This window comes from Dipteris shenzhenensis, chromosome 1 (genome assembly GCF_047967505.1).
Source record: "Dipteris shenzhenensis isolate YYH24624 ecotype China chromosome 1, Dip_SZ_1.0, whole genome shotgun sequence".
Taxonomy (NCBI): Eukaryota; Viridiplantae; Streptophyta; class Polypodiopsida; order Gleicheniales; family Dipteridaceae; genus Dipteris; species Dipteris shenzhenensis.
The window spans coordinates 27,638,839-27,660,020 of record NC_141596.1 but is presented as its reverse complement, the minus strand read 5'-3'; the positions used below and the strand labels follow the sequence as shown (position 1 = coordinate 27,660,020).

Here is a 21,182-nt window from a genome sequence, read left to right as displayed (position 1 = left end):
TGACATAAAGGAGAAATGGCTTGGCTGCATAATGTCAAAGATGTTATCAATCAAAAGGACCAGTGTGGCTCCAGCAGTTGAACGTAGAGCAGGAGCAATGCACGATCATCTCGATCCGAGAAGTCTATGGGCTTCAAAATGCAAGAAAAGGAAAAGCAGCCTGAGTGAGGAAGTCATTGCTATAGTGACTATGTTTTGAAACCAAAATACAAGAGTTTCTCAAAATAGAAGGGACATCTATAAAAAGTGTATGGGATGCAAGGTGTTTGAGGAGCACATCATGTAGAGATCATACACATGCTTGATAAAATGCAGCTCAGTGGTGCCTAAACAAGCCCAGTGGTTGTTTGTGATTGAGCTTTGGGATAGCTTACTTGTTTTATTTCTTAAACTAGGCTTGGACTAAATGTGATTGTCCTAAACTAGCTCGGTTGTTGGAACATCATGCAACCATAGGCTGGTTCAGCTCAATCGTCGGTTATGTGATTGTCCTGAACTAGTGTGGTTGAACAAACATTAGTTGCTGTCCAACTTGGTGGCATGGTTGAGCAAAAGTTAACAGCAATATATTTCACAACAGAATAGCAATATATTATTATTTTACTAAACTAGCTCGGTGGCTAGAATATGATGCAACCATGCTACTTTAGCTGAATCACCATGTATGCGATTGTCCCGAACCAATGTGGTTGAACAGACATTAGTTATTGCCTAGCCCGGTGGTTGAAATTATTGTGTTTCTTAGTATTTAAACTCGTTAAATTTAATTTCTTGCTATTTAGGTCACATACCACTATTTCTAGACTGGGACGTCTTGGACTTAATGTGATTGTCCTAAATCAGCCCAGCGCTAGTTCAAGACAAACAGTAGTTATTAACTGAAATTGTGAAATTCAGAAATGAAAAGCAATACATTGTTATCTCTAATTGCGAAATTCAAAAATGAAAAGCAATATAGTTGTTATTGTCTAATATGTGAAGTTGAGACCGTCATGCTAAACCAGCCCGGTGGTTAAAATTGTGACAGTGTCTAAAACATCCTGGTAGTTGAAATTGTGACTATCCTAAACCAACTTGGTGGTTGACTGGTCCTAAGCGTGTCCTAAACTAGCCCGGTGATTAAAATTATGACTGTTCTAAACCAGCCCCGTAGTTGAAATTATGACTGTCCTAAACTAGCGCGATGGTTGAAGATTGTTTTGCTTCATTATATACTTTAATTAGATTGTGTTTTGTCTTATTTTAGTAGTGCAAAAAGGGGGCTCACTATACTATTGTTCTATTTAAAAGAGGGATCATTGTTCTATTGTTCTCGCATGTTGGGTTAGCAGATGGAGTTCTATCTCAAGTTTATAGATCAGAATTCAGACATTTCAATTGGGTAGAGGAGCTTTGAGTAGTGTAATCCCTGGTACATTAGGAAACTCAAAGACAGGAATGTTGCTTGTTGCAAAACACAAATAGACTTTGACCTAGCTCGGCAAGCTATGAATGACTTGAGATCTAGTCATGTTGGACCTTTGCTCCATGGGGATTGATGCCCTTGTCTCCCCAATGAATCCCCAGTCTGTAGGCCACCTGGATCCTCATTGTTTGTTGCAAGGGAGAGTAGGTGTTGTAGCCTAAGGTCTCTGTGGGAGCCAATGGTTTGTCCAAAGGGAGACTATGAGTGGCATCATATTGAATGCATTCATGGCACATGCAAGTATTGTAGTTTAAAGCTAAAGAAGAATACATTTTATGTCTGTCCAAATGAATGAGGGAAGACAACCATGTTGCTCTAAATTGGAGGAGATTTGAAAATGTTAATGTTGAAGGATCTGATAAAAAGAGATGGCTATTGTCATATAAGAGCACTCAGTGAAGGGAGCTTATAGGTCACATGGTTCAATCCATCCCAAAATATGTGCTTCACAATTTCATGGCTAGTCGGTAGGATAAGCAATTTAGGACACACTTTGCTAATTTTCCCCATGACACTATTGTCTCTGTCGTAGATTTTGCTAAAATTATTCATTTCAAGAACAAGATGAGATATAAAGTGCTCACTGGTACAACAAGCAGGCAACAATTCTTTCGCATATCATGTATAGTCATTTGCTTGATTCTTCTATGCCTGATGCCAATGTACTTGCTGACTTACAAGAGTCCAAGTCAATGTAATGCACATACCATTTCTACATTTCAGACAATAGGGAGCATGACACCTTATTTGTGTCGCATGCTTTTCTACTACATTGGGAATGGCTGAAAAAGGAAAATCCCCATGTAGAAAATATAAAACAACATTGGGTGTGGTCAGATGGTGCTTCCTGTCAATTTAAATTAGCTTGTGGATTCTACTTTGTCTCAAGGTTCAAATCTTTGACCGGTGTAGACATGATGTGGAATTTCTTTGGGTCTAGCCATGGCAAGGGTGAACATGATGGATGTGGTGTTGCTATTAAGCAAACTCTGTTTAAACACCAATTAACATGCCCTAAAGAAAAACTCAATGATGCCCATGATGTTGTAACATGGCTTACAACCAACCTCTCCATAGGCATGCATTCAACATACAGTAAGCAAAGCCTTAAGAAAAGTGTAGTACACAGAGTGTTCCATGAAGTGAAAGTGGATAAAGTGCAAAGAAGAAGCCGGCACAATTGCAAGAAAATTAAAGGAGTTCTTGGTCTACATAGCATATGGGGCTTTTCAAACAACCAACTGATTAAAATAAGAAATCTTTCTTGTTTCTACAATGCATGCATCATAGGGAATCATGACGATTGTAAGAACATTGCAACTGTGAAGACATGGGAGTGAGTTCAAGTTTTTTCTCTACATTCAGATGGAGTGACAAACAATGGAGAGACAAACAACGACTCGCCACAATTTGGGGAGTTGATGACCTCAATGACTATCTGGAAGAGGGGGATAACTTTGCAATTATTGCTGCCTCTTAGGAGAACAAGGGAGATGACTTATACTTTTTGTTGTAGTGCACAAAACCTAAGCATAAGGTTAAGCTAGCATTTAAGGATAATTGGAAAACAAACTATGAGAAGTGGGATGTAGTAGTTGGAGATTTTTTGTACAAAAATCCATCTAAGAGAGGCCGCAATTATGATTGCTACATAAGAGTCCACAAACATTTGTGTACTCTCATCTAGTAAGAGCTATTAAGTTCCAGATGCAACATGTTCCACAACAAAAGAATGACAAGAGTGTCTTCAAATTAGTTTTAGACAAGCATGGTCATATCTTGGGGTGTCATGGAGCGGTGGACGAGGACGACTAAGATAGTACTAAGAAAATGTAGTCTCATTGCAAGGAAACAATATTCCACTTATCCTAGAAAATAGAAAAAGTATTTGAGACTACGCTTCTTTTAGTAAATCCCAAACTAGCCACCACACTTATTTTTGTAAATTCCAAACGATAAATCCCATGCTTGTTTTTAGTATATCCCAAACAACCACCATGCTAGTTTTATTAAATTGTTTTTGCGAGTCCCAAACGATAAATCCCATGCTCGTTTGAGGCTCGTTTTTAGTATATCCCAAACAACCGCCGCATTGGTTTTATTAAATCCTATAGTTACTTGTTTTTAGTATATCCCAAACAACCAATGCACTAGTTTTATTAAACTATTTTTGTAAATTCCTAACGATAAATCCCATGCTTGTTTTTAGTATATCCCAAAAAACCACCACACTGGTTTGATTAAATCCCATAACAAATCCACAAATCCATTCATCTAGTATAGCACTGGTGGCTATTAATATCCTAATGCAATCAACCACCCTGTTGGCGAGCACTTATCCTACACTATCATCACACTATCCTAAAATTCATTGCACAGTGCTATACTAAAATAGTCCCCTTTAGACTCATTATCTTTAACTATCATATTTCAACCATCGGACTACTTAAAACATTTAAGTACTAACATGGAAGCAGTTTGACACAAAATCAGGTATTACAAGCACCATAGATCATGGGTGATGGTAGTCCGAGACAGTCCACAAGTCCAAGAAATGCTTGCAAGATTTTTACTTTTTTAAAATACGATGATATTTTACCAAAGATAGCTATAGCAGGGAGGCACATTTGATCCGTCGATAACCTGGGCAATGGCAAGTGGCATTCTCTACATCATAATCTTACATGTACAAATACCCCAAAGCAAAAAACATGCACCAGATCGTAGCACACAGTCCATTAGATCATGCAATCATTGGGTGTGATTTTTTGGTGAGCTTTTTATCACGAGCTTTTTTTCAATTTTCATGAATATTGCGAGCTTTTCATTCACCTGAGAGAGAGAGGGGGGGGGTCATGGAGTGGGGTGGGTTGAAAGTTTGGGTTGTGGTTGTGGTTGCGGTTAAGAGGAGAGAGGGGGGGGAGGGGAGATAAAGAAAAGGGGGAGGGATGGGCACATGGGTAAGGTGGCATGGAGAAGGGAGAGGAGGGGAGTTGGAACATATATTCATTAATCATAGTGGAGAACGTAGAGGGGAAACTTATAAGGTATGCAAAGAGGAGTGCAAGGAGGAGAGAGAGGATGAGGAATGTGAAAGTTATGTTCATCTACTAAATGCAAAGGGGAAGGGAGAACATGTGGGAAATTTTTCCTTTTCAAAGTGTATAATTTGAAAGGTTTGACCTCATATTTGGATTCCTCATTGAATTTTGGTCATTTTGAGGACCAGCATGACCATATTCCGATAAAAATTGAAAAAATGGTGTTTTTGTCATTTTGGCTCTTTTGGGCCTATTTTAATTGGAATATGGTCATGCTGGTACTCAAAATGACCGGAATTTGACGAGGAATCCAAATATGAGGTCAAAAGTTTCAAATTATACACTTTGAAAATGAACATATCTCCCATAGTTCCTCCCTTCTACTTTGAATATGGACATATCTTCCACAATTTTTTGCCTCCTGCCACTCATATCTACCCCCCCCTTGTGCATAGTATACACTCTTCCACCCCTCCCACATGTTATGAAAATGAACATATCCTATATCCTCTCCCCCTCTTTCTAACCTCCCCATCTTTCTTATAACAAAGACACGTATGGATTTCTAAAAAAAGCTCGTAAAAGTAAAGGAAATGATAAAAAAGCTCACATTAAAAAGCTCGCCAATAGATTTTCCCCGTAGTCATCTAAGATGGGGGTATGGCAGATCACCCTGCTGCATAGCAGGATAGGTATCCAATTCAACTATTATGGCTGTCAATACCATAGTCTTGTTTATACATGATGAAATTGCAGCTTGATTCCTTCCTCCCTCATCCTACGGTTGCGGATGTTCTCCATCTCCTTCACTCTTTGCTCACTCTGTGCAAGAGCTTCATCTGAATCCCTCAGCATTTGTTAAAGCTACTTAAAATGCTAAAAACATCAACATGGGCCGTTTCCAATACTTCCACTCTAGTTTGGAAATCTCGCATGACGATGGACTACTTTTCAAAACCATAAAAGACACAGCAAGCTCGTGCACAACCCTATCGTAATCTTTTCATGATTCCTCTCATATCAGGAAAAAGGTGCATTGTCTTCTTCAGCACATCTTGCAGGTCTATTGGTATAGCACGGTAGTAGTGTAGGGATAGCATGGTAGTAATGTAGGATAAGTTATCGCCAGCATGGTGGTTGGTTGCACTAGGATATTAACAGCCACACTAGCGTGGTGGTTTGCTTCTATTATTACAAGATGAATGGATTTGAAGGATGTGTGGATTTGTTATGGGAAACTAGCATAGTGGTTGTTGGGATATACTAAAAACAAGCATGGGATGAAATTTGACGGTTAATGAAATGATAAATAGTCTAAAGGGCATTGATTTAGTATAGTACTATGCAACAAATTTTAGGATAGCACAAAAGTAGTGTAGGGATAGCATGGTAGTAGTGCAAGATAAGTTATCACTAGCATGATGGTTGGTTGCAAAGTTAACACAATGATCAACCTAACCTTTCTACACCACAAGAGCGGTAATACCTATTTAAATTAAACATGAAATTGATAACTCCATGGATAATAAGGAGATAAGTATGTCTTCATCTCAATTTTGGATAGGGCTAAGATTAGTAGGTGTAAGATGTCAAATACAGGTCATGGTAGATAGTAGTCGAGCAAGACACAACCTCATCTCTTGGTCGAGATGTCTCCCATATACTCCTAGAAGTATGTGATTCTAAAATTCAATCCATAGGAGGTACCTCAATCAATGTCATTGGTCTTTAATGTTGAATGTTTCAATGGACAATCACCTTGTGCCTTGCAAGTCTTTTGTAACTCTTCCAAGTGCCTTAACATTAGCAATAGTGCTTGGTAGAAGTTGGATCCAAGTTGGTAGAAGTTGGATCCTTTAATTTTTTAATTTGTTGGCATGAAAGGACAACCACCTTGAAAACTAAGGGTATCACTTCCATAATATTGCTTTGTGAAAAACCAAATGATCAAGATGTATCAATCATTAGCACCACTCAAGCAATGACATCAACATCTACTTCCACCTCTTGACCTCTATAAGAACCTCACCTCTCAACAATGCTCACTTCCATAGTATTTCTCTATGAAAAACCAAATGATCAAGATGTACCAATCATTAGAAAATGGATCAACACTCAAGCAATGACATCTACTTCCACCTCTCAACCTCTATAAGGGTGTCACCAACAAAGCAAACAAAGAAAAAGAGAAATCAAGTAGATGTGGGTCTAAAATCTACTAGAGGCTCATGGATACAATAAAGATGAACCATATATTTGGATTCCAACAAAACCTCAACATTTAAAGCCACCCTCATCATGTAAACAACAAACCTCAACATAAAAAAACAAGGAAACACCATCCAACAAGCAAGGTACATTACCATTGGGTTCCCACAGTTACACTATGCCCATGAATATTACCTTGGAAGCATTATATTTGGGGACCCAAGGTACTATGTGTAACAAGTACAATTCCATGATCTTCAAGAAACAATGATGATGTGTCCAACAAGCCTCTAAAATTCACATCATGAATAGGTGATAGACCCATAGGAATCTACTCACAGAATATAGGAGGATTACACACAAAGGACATTATATAACTCCTATTGAGTAGTTAGACTAGAGCTTATCATGAAAAAAGAGATAATAATATAAGAACCTACTCAACCACAAGTCTATCATAATGCCATGGACTTTATTGCATCAATGCTTTAAGGTAAATGATGGTAGTTACAACAAGAACCTACCTCCAAAAGAGAGGCATTAACAAAGAACTTACTCAACCACAAAAATGCAATTGAATTTACTACATCATCTGGAAGGAAAACAATAGATACACACAAATCTCTCTCAAAAAATGAGACAATAGCATAAGGATGTAACAAGGCAAACAAAAAACTTTTTTCGTGAGAAATGTGACATCAATCTTCATGTCCACAACTACACAAGAAAATGTCATAGCAATTATGCCCATCACAATAGGAGACACATAAGAACCTTCCAATGTGAAGAATAAATCATCTTCAACATCTTTCTCATAGAAAATTAGGCTCAACAAAACAAAAAATATGTGAGACATTGCAATCCTACTCATATTTCATACAAGGACATATCTCACTTTATTATTGTGAGTAAATTGGAAGTGAAAAATGTAGGAGGATGTGATTAACAAAGTCAAAAGTTCACACCGAACAACAAGTAGTTTTACACAACAACCATGACCTTTGCATGAAGGGGGCATGATTTGGTTAGTAGTAAAATACATGCAAAAATACACTCAATATATCATGATTTGGTTAAGAGTATGTCCTTTGCAAATATATGGTTAACAGTATGTCCTTTGGTAAATTGTCAAGCCACAAAACATACCTCTAGGTGGCTGCTGCAAGATGTTGGAAATCACATAGGAGGCCAAAATTGAACTACATGCTAAAATACTAGCAAACTAATCTATAAAAAAGAACCTAAACTATAGTGGAAATCACCTAGACTTTAACCTAGCCTAAGGAAAATGACAAATAAAAAACAAGGTAACAAAACTCTCTCTCTCTCTCTCTCTCTCTCTCTCTCTCTCTCTCTCGTTTTAGCACTTTGACTCCTAGTTTAACTATATAGAACACATTAGCATCATCATGGGTGCTCCAATCCTAATGACACAAGCTCTAGCCATGCAAGCATGTATGGAATGGGGTGAATCAAGTCTCTAAGAAGGGAGAAATTGAGGTATGCCACCCATGTGTCTCCCTGCACATGAAGAACCTCTAAGCACAAGAAGCTATGATAAGCCTCTCATACTCAAGAAGCTCTTCCACACATGAGCATTAAGAAGGAGATAAGAACTCATGTTAACACAAGGACACAAGAGTGGCTTCTAACTAGGGCTAGAGGGAGAGACTAGTCTCATCACACCACTCCACTTGTGTCTCAAATCAAAATTGGGAATCCAAATGGTACCCCATTCGAAGGTGCATAACTCCAAGAGGTCACTAAAAATGACAATAATGAAACACAGGTCGATGTTAATGGTGTCAATGATGCACAAGTAGAACCTCTCAATAAATGCATGAATCCCACAAATAGAGTTAAGAATATCCAATGGTACATATGAATCAAAAAGTACAAGGCTAAAAATGGAGCTAGCATCTCCAAATGTGACGATGAAGTATCCATGGATGTGCAAAGAGACTCTCCCTCAAAAAATGGAGCAATGAGAGGAGAAAAGGTCTCTACAACATCATTTAGTCAAGGGGTGCTAGTAAATGAAGTTGGGGTAATTAGTGAAGGATCATGCTAGATTGAGGAGGTACCCTATGTGAGGATAAAGAATAGGGTGCCTCACTAGGTGGAAGAATCAAAGGATCATACCGCATAACATCCCACTGAAGATTTGAGTGAAAAAATTTGAGATGATCCAAAATTGTGGCAAGGAAGTCTGGTAAACCTCTAGAAATATGTCATCATGATGTGAAGTCTACAAACCCTATAGTGTGTCACAAAGTTCATTACATGCATACTCAAGAAATGGTATCGATGCCCACAAATCATTGTAGCTACTATGAAGGAAAAGTGATAGGTAGTTAGTGAGGGCAATATCATGTTGTAGAGTTGGCATACAAAGGCATACATAGATGAGGGGAGGTGGAATGTGAATGAATAAATCCATGAGGGGGTGTGTTTCCAAGCAATGTACATGATGAATGCAATCATCCATAAGAAAATCTACTATCAAAAGTAAAATGCCGATGCCACACGGGAGGAAGTGTAAAGGAAAAGAAAAGAAAAGAAGAGTAAGGTGACTAAGGAAAAATAGAAAATAAAGAGAGAGGGGTGGGGTGTGTATGGTGAGGAAGAGAAAAAATAAATATTAATAAAGGAGGGAGGGCATGAATAAAAAGAGGGAGGGGGGTAGGGTGGAGAAAAAGGAGGGAGAAAAGGGTGAGAGAGAGGGGTGTAATGGGTGAGGGGGTGAAAATAAAAATAGAGGGGGGGATGGGTGGGTTGTGATGGGGATAACACGTAGGTCAAGCAAAGGTGAGGTGGCAAGTGGTTGGTGTGTGAAAGGTGGGTTATGTGTGGATGGGGAGGGGGGGTTTGTGTGGAGGGACAAGGGGGTGTGAGCTTGTAGGTAGGGGAGGGATGTGGGGAGAGGGGATTGGAGGGGTGTATGAGGTGGGAGATGAATGTAGGATTAGGTTAGGGCACAATCCTTGACTTTGTTTAATCTTGTGTTTTTCTTTCCTTGTATTGTGAATTCTAATGGCTTTGAGGCCACGATTCCTGCTCCGTTATCCTCGCAAGATGTGTCATATCCCCTAAATCTTCATGATTATCTAACCACGATCGTGAAGGGATGGAGAAGAGATTATGCTTGTTCCTTGTAGATTGTCTCTCTTATCTAGTGTTGCATCTCCAAAAAAATGTTTTGGTGGTCTTCTTCTAGACTAGCCTTGTTCTTCTCCTTCTTGTAGCCTCCTTGTGGACTAGTCCCAGCAAGGAACCAAAATGTTAAGCCATACCACCATGTGTACATGTGACGTTATAAGTCACATAGGAGGAAAAAGATAAATTGCATAATAAAATACTAGCAAAATAATATATAAAAAAGAAGCTAGCCTACAATGGAAATCACCTAAAATCTAACCTACCCTAAGGAAAACAACAAATAAAAATAAGGGAACACAACTCTAACAACTCTCTCTCTCTCTCTGTCTCTGTCTCTCTCATTTCTCTTCCACTCACTCTCACCATTCTTTCAGCACTTTGACTCGCACTCTAACCATACACAAGGCATGGGCATCATCATTGGGTACTCCCATCCTAACCACCCTAAGATCTAGACATGCAAACATGTACGGCATGGGGTGAATCAAGTCTCTAGGAAGGGAAAATCAAGGCATGCCACCCATGTTCCTCATCAAACATGAAGAACCTCTAAGAACAAGAAAGTAATGCCACCCATGCAATTTCAAGACTCCTTTTAACTATCCACACCCAAGGCAGCCTCACACACTACATGAAGATACTCAACCAAGCTCTAGTGCATCAAGCCTCACGCTCAAGCAAATCTTCCATACAAGAGAATCAAGAAGGTGACAAGCATTCATATTGATATAAGGACACAAGAGTGGATTCCAACTAGGGCTAGAGGGAATGAGAACTCTCATCACCTACCTCTCAATATAGAGATCAAAGAGTGTAACCTCTGTGCCACGTCATACAATGAGAGGCCACATGGGGATGTGGATGTAATCCTCCTAATCTATGGTCCAAACCATATGCTATGTGTACCTATAATGTAATAAAATGTAGTGCAAATGTGCACACAAGCCCTACATCTAATCAACCTGGAAGGCCAATGTGTTAACCCTAGAAATGGGTTAACACAAATATGTACAGAAATACTTGTAATATCTCATGATTTGCAAGAAAAGATATCTAATACCATTGATTAGATGATCCATGCTCAAACCCTCCCCTCCCCTCTCTCTCTTCTCCATGTTCTTCTCTTGTGGAGCAACTCATTAAATGTGATTTGGATGCTAGAGAAGTGACATCTGTGGATGGCAATGTATATTGTAAGCTTTGAAACTAGGGTTAGAAGGTTACATCTTATTCAATGACACCTCAAAGTCCCCACAAGATGTTGAGAGGTTGGAGATTTGCCCACAACCCAAGCATCTACAGTAGTAGCAGATTGATGAGTTGTGCTCTACCTTGGATAACATGACACTAGAGCCCCCAAAAAAGAAAGAAAGATGGAGAGCCAATCAAGAAGCTCAACATGGAAGTCATGACCCTCCACATTGCTGTGGCATCTCTAAATGCTTAATCACCTCATGTAGACCATGGAACCTCAAAATTGAATGTTTCTCTTCAAAGCACAACTAAAAGTAGCTACCAAACCAACCAATGCAGCTATCCAACTGAACCTGGAAGGGATTCCAAAGCCGACAAGGACCATGAACATTGAGCACACTTCCCTTGGTAGCACCGCATCATTCAAGTACACCTAATTATCCAACCCATCTACCTATGAGTCTATGTAGGTGCTCTGGAATGACAGCTGGAGCCAAATAGTGTTGTAAGAATTGTGACACTACTATCCCTTGATAAAGCTTGCAAATAACCAATCTGACTACACATTAAAAAGTGGTCCAAGAAAAATCCACATTGGGCCACACACACCCCACATGCAACCATACTTATACCTAGGGGCAGTCAAAAGCAGGGCTTGCCATGATATACCACAAGGCCAAGGTGACCATGATCCATGAACTGGATGCCCTCATGCTTCTAGTTGACCTACCTAGGGCACATTTACGGTGTCCCTGGAAGTCCTAATATTGAAAGAGAATATCACCATCTTTCAACACTATTGGGACTTGCATAAGATGACCTCAAAGTGGCAAAGCTACATTTTAGGGAGAAGAGTAAGGGGTGGGACAACATGGAAACTGGATTACCACAAGCAGATCAAAAGCCTAAAGTAGTAGCTTTATGAGTTGCACCACAATCTATAAGCATATGGAGGCTTGGCTCTAGATTCTAGTCTTAAGAATTTTATGGTTGTGGGCCTAACTATTTCAAGAATTGCACCCTCCACAACACCTCCAATCCAAGCGGCATCGACTCTAACCTTGCCAATGCCCCAAATCCAAGGATGAGGTCAAACCTTTCCACTGAGGACTTGTGGATGGGAAACATGGAGCTAAATCAAAACCACAACTACCTTTGGAAGGAATTTTGGCTAAGGCTCAGGGCAAATAAGTGTTTTGAGATTAGGTGATTGAAGACATGTGTGTAGGAATTTAGTGCCTTGCATAGCTGCTTGCCTAAGCTTAGGTCATTGCCTTGATTGTATCCACTCTCTAACCTTGTGTAGTCTCGTGTGTGCAACCATGCCGCTCTTGCCTAACCCTTACTTGCACAATTGCCCCTTTCCCTTGTCATTTCACCTACCCTTACTACTGCCTCGGTCCCCAAAGATGATGGCAAAGAGGTTGTGGATGGGTGAAGCCATCTAACTCATTAGAAGTGTTGCAAGTAGGTCTCTGATGATTTGGTAAGAGGTAACATGATTTTGCCTCTGGCCTTCATCTTGGAGATCGGTCCACACTTAGGGAGCTTTTCAAGCATAACTTTAATCCCATGCATGATCTAACACTTCGGCACTCATAGTGGTGGATATATGAAAATTTGCAAACTCCTATGAGGCTTGATGAGAAGTCAGATGCCTTAAACTATGGATTACATAATTTTAGGATAGAGTGCCAAGGATAAGAATCCATATTGACTTGAATGATGCTAAATAAGGGTGAAGAATGACTCAAATGATGTTGCCTTTGCATCGAAGATCTTGGATTGCGACAACGAAGTAGTAAGCACGGTGGTGGGATGTGCAACTTGAGTGTATTTGAGCCCAACTCCTCATCAAATACCCTTGAACCACATGTAGGGATTCTAGGAGAGCAAATTGAATGTCTACTATAATTTGGTTCTTTCATAGATTTTGTATGGAGAACTTACTGGCTATGGTAACAAAGAAATCCAACCATCAAACGGATAGTTACATAGTTATGTAACCACTGCCCAAGTTGTTTGGGTGTTAGTCAAGTTTGAATGTTACTTAGGTTTGAACACCCTACATCATCACACAATGTGGATGACCAACCATTGGCAAGAGCTTACACTTAAAGGATGGGTTGCCTCATTGTAAAGCTTACTAGAGTTACTAGAAGTATCAATTTTTGGATCTAAACATTTTTCAACTCAATTGTGTCTGATGTTGAGTAGAGAACTCCATAGAAATGAGCATTGCATTGTTTCAATAAACTTCTAGCATTTTCTATTTGTCTTTCATTCTTTTCTCATCTTCTCATTTTGTTAATGTTGATGGTTTGTATGTTCAGCTCCAACTCATGACTTTTTTTCTAGCAAAAATGGACCTTCAATACGTTCCATATATAAACACAACAAATTGTCATTAACATTGCAAGGCAAGCAAGGAATTTGATGATATGTTGCCTAAACACATAGACATCGTGCTATTGCTTAGGTCTTGCATGATCTTGCATAAAACTTTTGCAAAGCTTTCCTTCAGGATAAGGAGATCAGTGAAGCATTGATACTTGCGGATCTCCCAAAGTGCAATGGTTCTTGGTTTGATCAAACCTATACTTCCCCACTAGAGGAGGATCTCCAAGGGTTGCCTTTGAGGTGGGCCCTAGCCTAGATGTACTATTGGCTACTCCCTCCAATGGTTGGTATGGATGATGTGGTCTAGGTTTCTCATGAATTGGGGGTTGCTCATGCAAGTGATGTTGCTTCCTCCTCTACTCCTCTCACCACATTTGTTCTTTAGCAGCTTCTTCTTCTTTAGTCCTTGGCATTGAGATAGGGGGAATCTTAGGCCTCCTACTGCCTCCTTCTTAGTGGGGGAAATTGCTCAAGGTATCACTATCAACATCAATAGACTCTTTGGTCCCTATCTTTCTAGCCTTTTTCTTGGTCCTTGCCATGTGGGATGTCGAGAAGAGCAACAAGGGGTGAGAGCACGAGTGGGGTAGGGGATCAGGGTTAGGTGGGAGGGGATCAAGGATAGGTGGGAGTGGGTGTTGGAATGGAGAGAGCTTAAAACAATTAAATAAAAGATGAAACCAAATACCTTCATATGGAGCCCAAAATCCTAATTTCTAAAAATACATATTTTTAACCCTAAAACATAAAAACATAAAATTGACTCAACCTTGACCTAAAAACTTGTAATTTATATGTGTGGACCCAAATTTTTCCTTGTGTATTACAGTTCATACCTCTATACACTAACTTTACTACGAATGACATAATAAAAATTACAAATGAAGTCCACGATAAATGCATGGGAATCCACATTGGAAGACTCTACACCATCAATTTCATCTGATACCCTTCTCTATGACAGGCTGCATGCCACATTGTGTGATTCTATCTTTCATTTTATGAATTGTATATTCTTCTTCTTTGTTCATGGGACACTAATGACTCTATCAATGATAGTGTTGCAACTGCTCTTTGATATGCCTATACCACCATTGAGACAATTGAGCCATTGGGCTTGACTTAGTTCAACCACCCCCATGTTGTTTCACCCTGTTATACACAATGTGCTTGTAATGATCATCTTCAGAGACTCGGCATTGGGCCGCGAAGGTAGTTCACCTACGGGTGGACATTGAGGGGGGGTGTTAGATATGCTCAATGCCCCACCCTCCTGGTAACCACCAGTTGTCCAAGGTGCTCAAGTTGTAAGGTCCCCATATGAGGAGAAGCCTTGTGTGAGCCTGGGACACTAGATGGATCTTGACTTGCATGTCAGATGAGGTCTATCAATGAGACCGTTGATGGTAGAAAGGTGATTGTGTGGGAGACCCTTATTCTTGCTGGGGCCTGGGGGCCAGCTAGCCCCCAGCCCGGGGGTCCCAGCGGCTCCCATGGTGGGGATTCGGGGGCGAGAGCGGTCAATGGAGGCAGTTGAGATTTTAAGCATGACTATGAAGCTTACTTGGTCGACACTGCCCCTAGGCCTCGCTGGTAGAGTGCAATTGTACTGCAATCTGGCTGTGTGTCATTTCTGCACCATTTGCTTGTTGTTTCTGATGTATGTGGTCCCATTGCACTAGCTGTATGTGCCGAGTAGCTGACTAGAAATACTTTCTGGCTCTCTACTAGGCTTGCTTGGCTCAGCTCAACTATCTGATGAGCTTATGTTCATGGGCTTCCCTGTCATAGTGCAAGGCTGCTCCAAATATCCTTGTCTATGAGCTTATGCGCTCTGCTGCTGAGCTGCTTGCCTTTTTGTGGTTGTCGCACAGGTTGCTGCTGCCATTTTGCAGCCCTCAAGGCATCAGCTTCAACTCTAAAGCCTTCCAAGAACACATAGGCGGAACTTCTTCAGCTGCCATAGCTAAAAACTATAAGCTCCTTGAAGATAGACTTCAGCCTGATCCATTTGCACTTCCACTCATGAGGCACTCTCTCCGGCTGTCACGCTGTAAATAATTGTCAAAAATCTCTCAGACAAGGCTGATCACATAGAAGTAGACCTTTAAGGAGCTGACCATTTTCAGCCCCTCTTGGAAAGGAGGGGTTCCTCTTCAGAACCCTCCTTCCTTTTTTCCATGAAAACTATTAGAAATACAAAATCAGAAATCCATGAGGTGCCGAAAAGAGGACTAGTGCTACACCTGGCCTCTCAACACTGCCTAGAGTACCCCATAAAGGGATGCGAACAATGAAAAAAGGTGGGTTTGCAAAGGGAACGGGGAGGGGGGGGGGGGGGTGCTTAAACAATTAATGAATTCCTTGATCCATGAAAATAGAGAAGATGCTTGCAGGCCAAACCTTGCAGAAATTCTCACACCTTTTGGTGTTCCTAGAACTCTCTATACCTTGCTCCCAGATAGCTCACATGTTATAGATGATATCATGTGATATACTGGTGATGGTGGCTGCAAAACGGGTCTGCTGCCCCCCGTCACAAAACTGCATCGTACAGGCTGTGATGCTGACAAGCATCTCCCAAAGCTGTCCTCCCGTGGGAGCTCCAAGTGACATCGGGTCGGAGGGGAAGCCTCACGGTAATCCTCGTAAATGACTTACCATCTATCAAAAGGCTGATGACGTCATCGAAAGTCTCCCCTCTATCAGCTAGGCCACTGTAGCCAGGATAAAAACCCGGAGGATCCTCTGCACGCTGGCCACAATCCCAAGAGAGCAAAAGCAGATCCTCTTGGCCGGAGTGCAGCTCCATAGGCAGTTGTCTACCACCTCCAGGTAGCTGACGATGTCATCAAAAGGAGTTCAAAAGCGTCCCCTCTATCAGCTAAGCCCCTGTACCCAGGATGAAAACCCGGTGGATCCTCCGCACCCTGGCCACAATCCTAAGAGAGCAAAAGCAGATCCTCTTGGCCGGAGTGCAGCCCCATAGGCTGAGCTCTACCATCTCCAGGTCCCTGTCCCACAACAATGACGAGTGGCCCAACATGTAGACCCCCATCAGCTATCATTATGAGATCTTCCTTGGGTAAAGGCTGGTCCACAGACGAGACCAGAATCTAGTAATGACCTCAATGGCAACTTGCTGCCCTAACAAGTGGCACCCCCCCCTCTGTATGCAGCGAGAATTGCGACTTCGCTATTCTGTCTGAATCTCTCCTCTACTACTTGAACTCTGAAAAACTTTGGGCAAATCCCCTTCAGGCATCCATTTTTGACCTGCCTAGATAAGAGCAAGCCTTGCCCTTTTCAACTCAACCCACAAAACCATGCAGATCTGATTTCTACACATCATCAAAACATCCTAGTTACGCTTACCAGTCTAAAGGGAATTCAATGGCATTTGTGTCATGCCATGTGTCCATCATCCATGACTTGACAATAATCAAGTGCTTCAAGACTGCCCCACGATTGACAAACTTAACATACTTGAAAGTTTTACAAGGATGAATGTAGAGCTCGGTACAAATTGATTTGATACCAGTGATGATTGTCACAGATGATGTTCAATGCATGTTGAAACTTCATATAAAAATTTAGATCGACAAGGATGATTGCAGAGCCAAGGCCAAATCAGGTACACATTTGATCAATCGTTTTTTTTCTCATCAAAAACGATGTTCTATGCAGTGTTATTACCTCTACATGTATGGCGATTTTAATAGGAAAAACTCAAATCAATTTTTCAAAAGTGCAGTTTGCCAAGTAGAACACAAAAACTCCAGCCTTCCAAAAAAATGCTGCTGCACTGGTAGCAATCGATAGGACTGCAAATTTCAAAATTCTAGGTGAGCCTACTCTAATTTTACCCAATCAGCGCCACAACAAAGATTAGGCCAAAATAATCTCTTTGTGCAGATTTAAAAAAAATCAAAAGCCGAGGACGAATATATGACAATTTCCATTAAAAATACATGTCAAATTCCATTAATGATTTCATGGACTTTTGAACCATTTCCTCTCTGTGTTACTTGCTGGAACAGCAATGCGTATATTGTGGCAAAGAAGCGCCTTGAGCTGCTATGGTTCCACCATCAACTCTGACTTTGACATATAATATTGATGGAATCTCTGTCTTGCATACTCTATATAATCAAATTCAATGTCATTCACGCATGCCTGCAATAAACCCTTTGGTTAGGTTGAGCTCTCTTTAGGCAGTCCAGAAAACCTTTTAAACCACCAACAGAGAATAGACGGCTTGGCTTAAAGGAGGGAAATCCCTAACAGAAACAATGACCTACCGAGATGATTCCCCACAAACCCCAGTGAATGTGACTCGCCAGCGCATAGCCATCTGTTTCTTTTGAAAGCTTCTCTATTCGAGATTGGTTGACGACTTGGCCTGAGAGTAACGAGCAAAAATGCTACTATCAAAGCCCAGATTATCCCTTTCTAAGAACTTGCCTTATAGCGATTCGAAAATAAAAGAGCAGAAATGCTACTGTCAAAGCCCAGCTTATCTTTCTCTAAACTGGCATTCGTGCGATGACGTTTTCAAACATGCTGCGTTTGACCCAGCCGTCAAGAAGTACCAACCGAAAGTGCTCAAAGCAAGAAGCATGTCAAGGAACCTTACCGGAGGATTCAAGATATGCCGAAATAAATCTGCATCTTTCCTGAAACCCTGCACAACAAACATATAAATTACCCCCTACATGTCACGGAAGAGACCCAGAAATGTTTTAATCCCGGGGGCAAGGAAAGCGCAAAAAATTGGCCAGTTATCGAGTCCGCAGCATCCGTTTGCTCACCTGGATATCTAGAATAGTCCAACACATGGGGTGTGTCTGTGTGGTAATCAGCAGCCATCTCACAAAAATGGTTTGCCAAATCGAATGCTACGGGATTGTAGCTGGAATACTCGTAATCCTGGGCATAGCAAGAGAACATTAAAAGTTTGTTATTCAGAATACAACATGCAAAACACACTCTCACCCCCTTAAGTTAAAGCAAATCAGGAGACACCCACTCGGATTCCGGATAAATTGCAAGCCGCTGACCATTTCTTTGGCAGGTCTCATGTAAGGGTTGGCTCAAGCGTGAAGATGCATGCCGAATGCTTCAACGGGCCAGAAACCCTCTGGATGCGTCTACTCTCAATCGGGAGATTACAGGTTAAACGGTGTGACTCACGATGATTGTGATGGAATTATCCTGCTCGTCCATCATTATGTTGCCATACTGTAAATCGTTGTGGCAGAAGCCAATTTCAGTTTCAGGACCGGATATTCTCATCCTCAGCTCTTCGATTTCCGCTCCAAGGTTGCGCAAACGAAACTCATCCGCATGCTCTGGGCGGCATAGAGTGAGCGCTTTCTGTAGCCAATCTCTGCAACACATTGACGGCAGTATTCTGTTACCCAACAAAGAATGGTTGAGGCCTGGCAGCAACCTTGACAGCCGTATTCTGTTACCCAACAAAGAATGGTTGAGGCCTGGCAGAAAGCAATCATCGCTTCGACCGCCTCCGAAGGGTAGAATGATACCTGAGACGTCCCCATATCCGGGGCTCCCGAGCTCCGGGCATAGAGAGTCGGTGAAAGTCCCTGAGCTTCGCAGCGATTCTGGCGGACACATCTGGATTTCGCAAGTCCGCTGCGGACAGGGTCTGTGGTAACAAGAAGAAAGCATTTCCGTAAGATTTGGCTATCCAAATGGGCAAGCATGAGCAAATCAGAGGACTTCAAAAACAAAAGAGGAGAAGGAGATGGGGGAGACCCTGGCATGGAGAAACTCCTCCACACGACCGTTGGGGAAGCGTCCCAGCAGACGAGGGCCGTGGCCGACCCTGGACATGACCTCGAAGGTAAGGATCTCGTCGTTGCGGTCGAAGAAGAGATCGACGCCCTCACCATAGACGCGAACAAGAACCTTCCGGGGGCGTCCTCCCCCTGCGGCCACCAGGGGAGCCCAGCAGCACTCGTAGACCTCGTTGGTCATGGCACCTTTCAGGGGCTTGACGGAAAGGTCGGTGGCGTCCAGGATGTCTGTCCACCGAAGAGCTAGCGATTGCAACACAACGAAGGCCTCCGGAGGGAGGTTCCACGAGGGGATCGACGGAGTGGGCAAAGAGTCGGATTTGTTGAGGGCGCAGAGAGCGGAATTATCGACGGCCGATGCCATGAAATGCAGCAGAGTTCTCGATGGCGGGGATGAAAATCAGGAGCTTGAAGACGGAATCAAGCAGATGGAGAGACAGAATCCACGCAAGGGAGATGGAGGAGCCGACGGAATTCTGGGGGTGAGCGACAGGGAGACGCAGGAGAAGACGGATTTCTGAAGCAGGGGACGACGGAATTCACAGAATTCGACGAATATCAGCAGGATTCTGGCGACGGGATTCAGAGCAGGGGACGCGACGGGACCAAATAATACTCACGACGGAAATTCACGGAAGGGGACGAAGATTCTCTCACGAAGGAATTTCCAGAAGGAGACGACGGAACCAAGGATTCTCACGACGGAATTCTACAGCCGGGGACGACGGAATTCCCAGCAGGACGACGGATTTCTGAAGACAAGATGACGGATATATAGTCGCCGACGGGAATCTGAGCTCTTGGCATCTTACGTGGCGACATCATCTACAATCCAATTGTCGCATTTCGATTGGGCCTCGAAGATTCGGACCTTTTTCCTAGTTTCCACTTTACCTAGCATGACCTTTTTAATTAATCTCTTGGTGAGGGAGTCTAGACTCGTTCAATAGATTGAAATATTGAAAGAATTCCTGAAGTTGACACTAGGGAGGGCACATATAATAGGTTCCCACATTAGATTGCATGCATCAAACGTTCACAAGAAATGCTCTGGTGATGGAACACAATAGGGATGGCAAAGTTACCTTTCTGCACATGTTGACTTCAGATTGATTTCTATAAGCATTTGACACACCTTGGCGTATGAAGCACCTTAAAGACACAATGGAAAGCTCATTGGGCACGTTTCTACTAGGCTCCACTAAAATAAAAGCAAGCCTCAATAATGGTTTACCAAAAGCTCAAGGTAAAGCTAAGTTTTATAATGATCCAATTTGACCATTGCGCATCCCGTGACCACTAACCCTTTGTGCGCCAAGAACTCTAAGAGAAGAATAAGTATAGAAATAGACATCAAGGGCCTCAACATTCTAGTAAGAAGAGAGAGAGGAAACATGTATGAGAGGGCGTTGATGCATCGGTTAGAGGGATTGGCTTTGTGGTAGTGCAATTAATCAAGCATCATCAATCTAGCAAAAACATGGAATATAAATGCTTATGTGCATGCCTCAATAGTGGTTTCTATCACCACGTGTGGCCAAGTGTGAACAAGTATCTTGACTTTCTATTCCTCTTGAGTGGTCCCATCCCTACCAAAGGTTTATTTTCTTCAGTTCCCATGGCTCTTTTCTTTCTCTTCAGCTCCCATGGCTCTTGAATTGTCACATTGGCCACACCAAGGTGAGAAGCACTAGTACAACTCAAGAATCCCACACTTTCGCACACTTCTCACTTCTCACTTCCCCTTCACACTTCACACTTCATACTCACCTTCTTTTGCCAATATAGTCACCTATAAAAGTGCCCATTTAGATATATATAATGAGGATCTACTCTCCTACAAACATTGTATGCTCTCCTAAAACTCCATGTAAGATTAATATTGTAACTTAGGTG

The 21,182-nt window shown here is 41.8% G+C and overlaps 1 protein-coding gene across 1 annotated transcript; it reads right to left on the bottom strand.

Moving 5' to 3' along the window:
• Positions 1-17,345: 17,345 nt before the first annotated feature.
• On the bottom strand, positions 17,346-20,033 carry LOC147905641 (putative choline kinase 2). The gene is made up of 7 exons (XM_087373709.1): positions 19,246-20,033; positions 19,014-19,135; positions 18,661-18,856; positions 18,279-18,396; positions 18,104-18,151; positions 17,769-17,869; positions 17,346-17,643 (listed from the first exon to the last, which is right to left on the bottom strand). The coding sequence occupies exons 1-7, from the start codon at positions 19,648-19,650 to the stop codon at positions 17,545-17,547; spliced, it is 1,089 nt and encodes a 362-aa protein (XP_087229835.1). The 5' UTR covers positions 19,651-20,033; the 3' UTR covers positions 17,346-17,544.
• Positions 20,034-21,182: the final 1,149 nt, after the last annotated feature.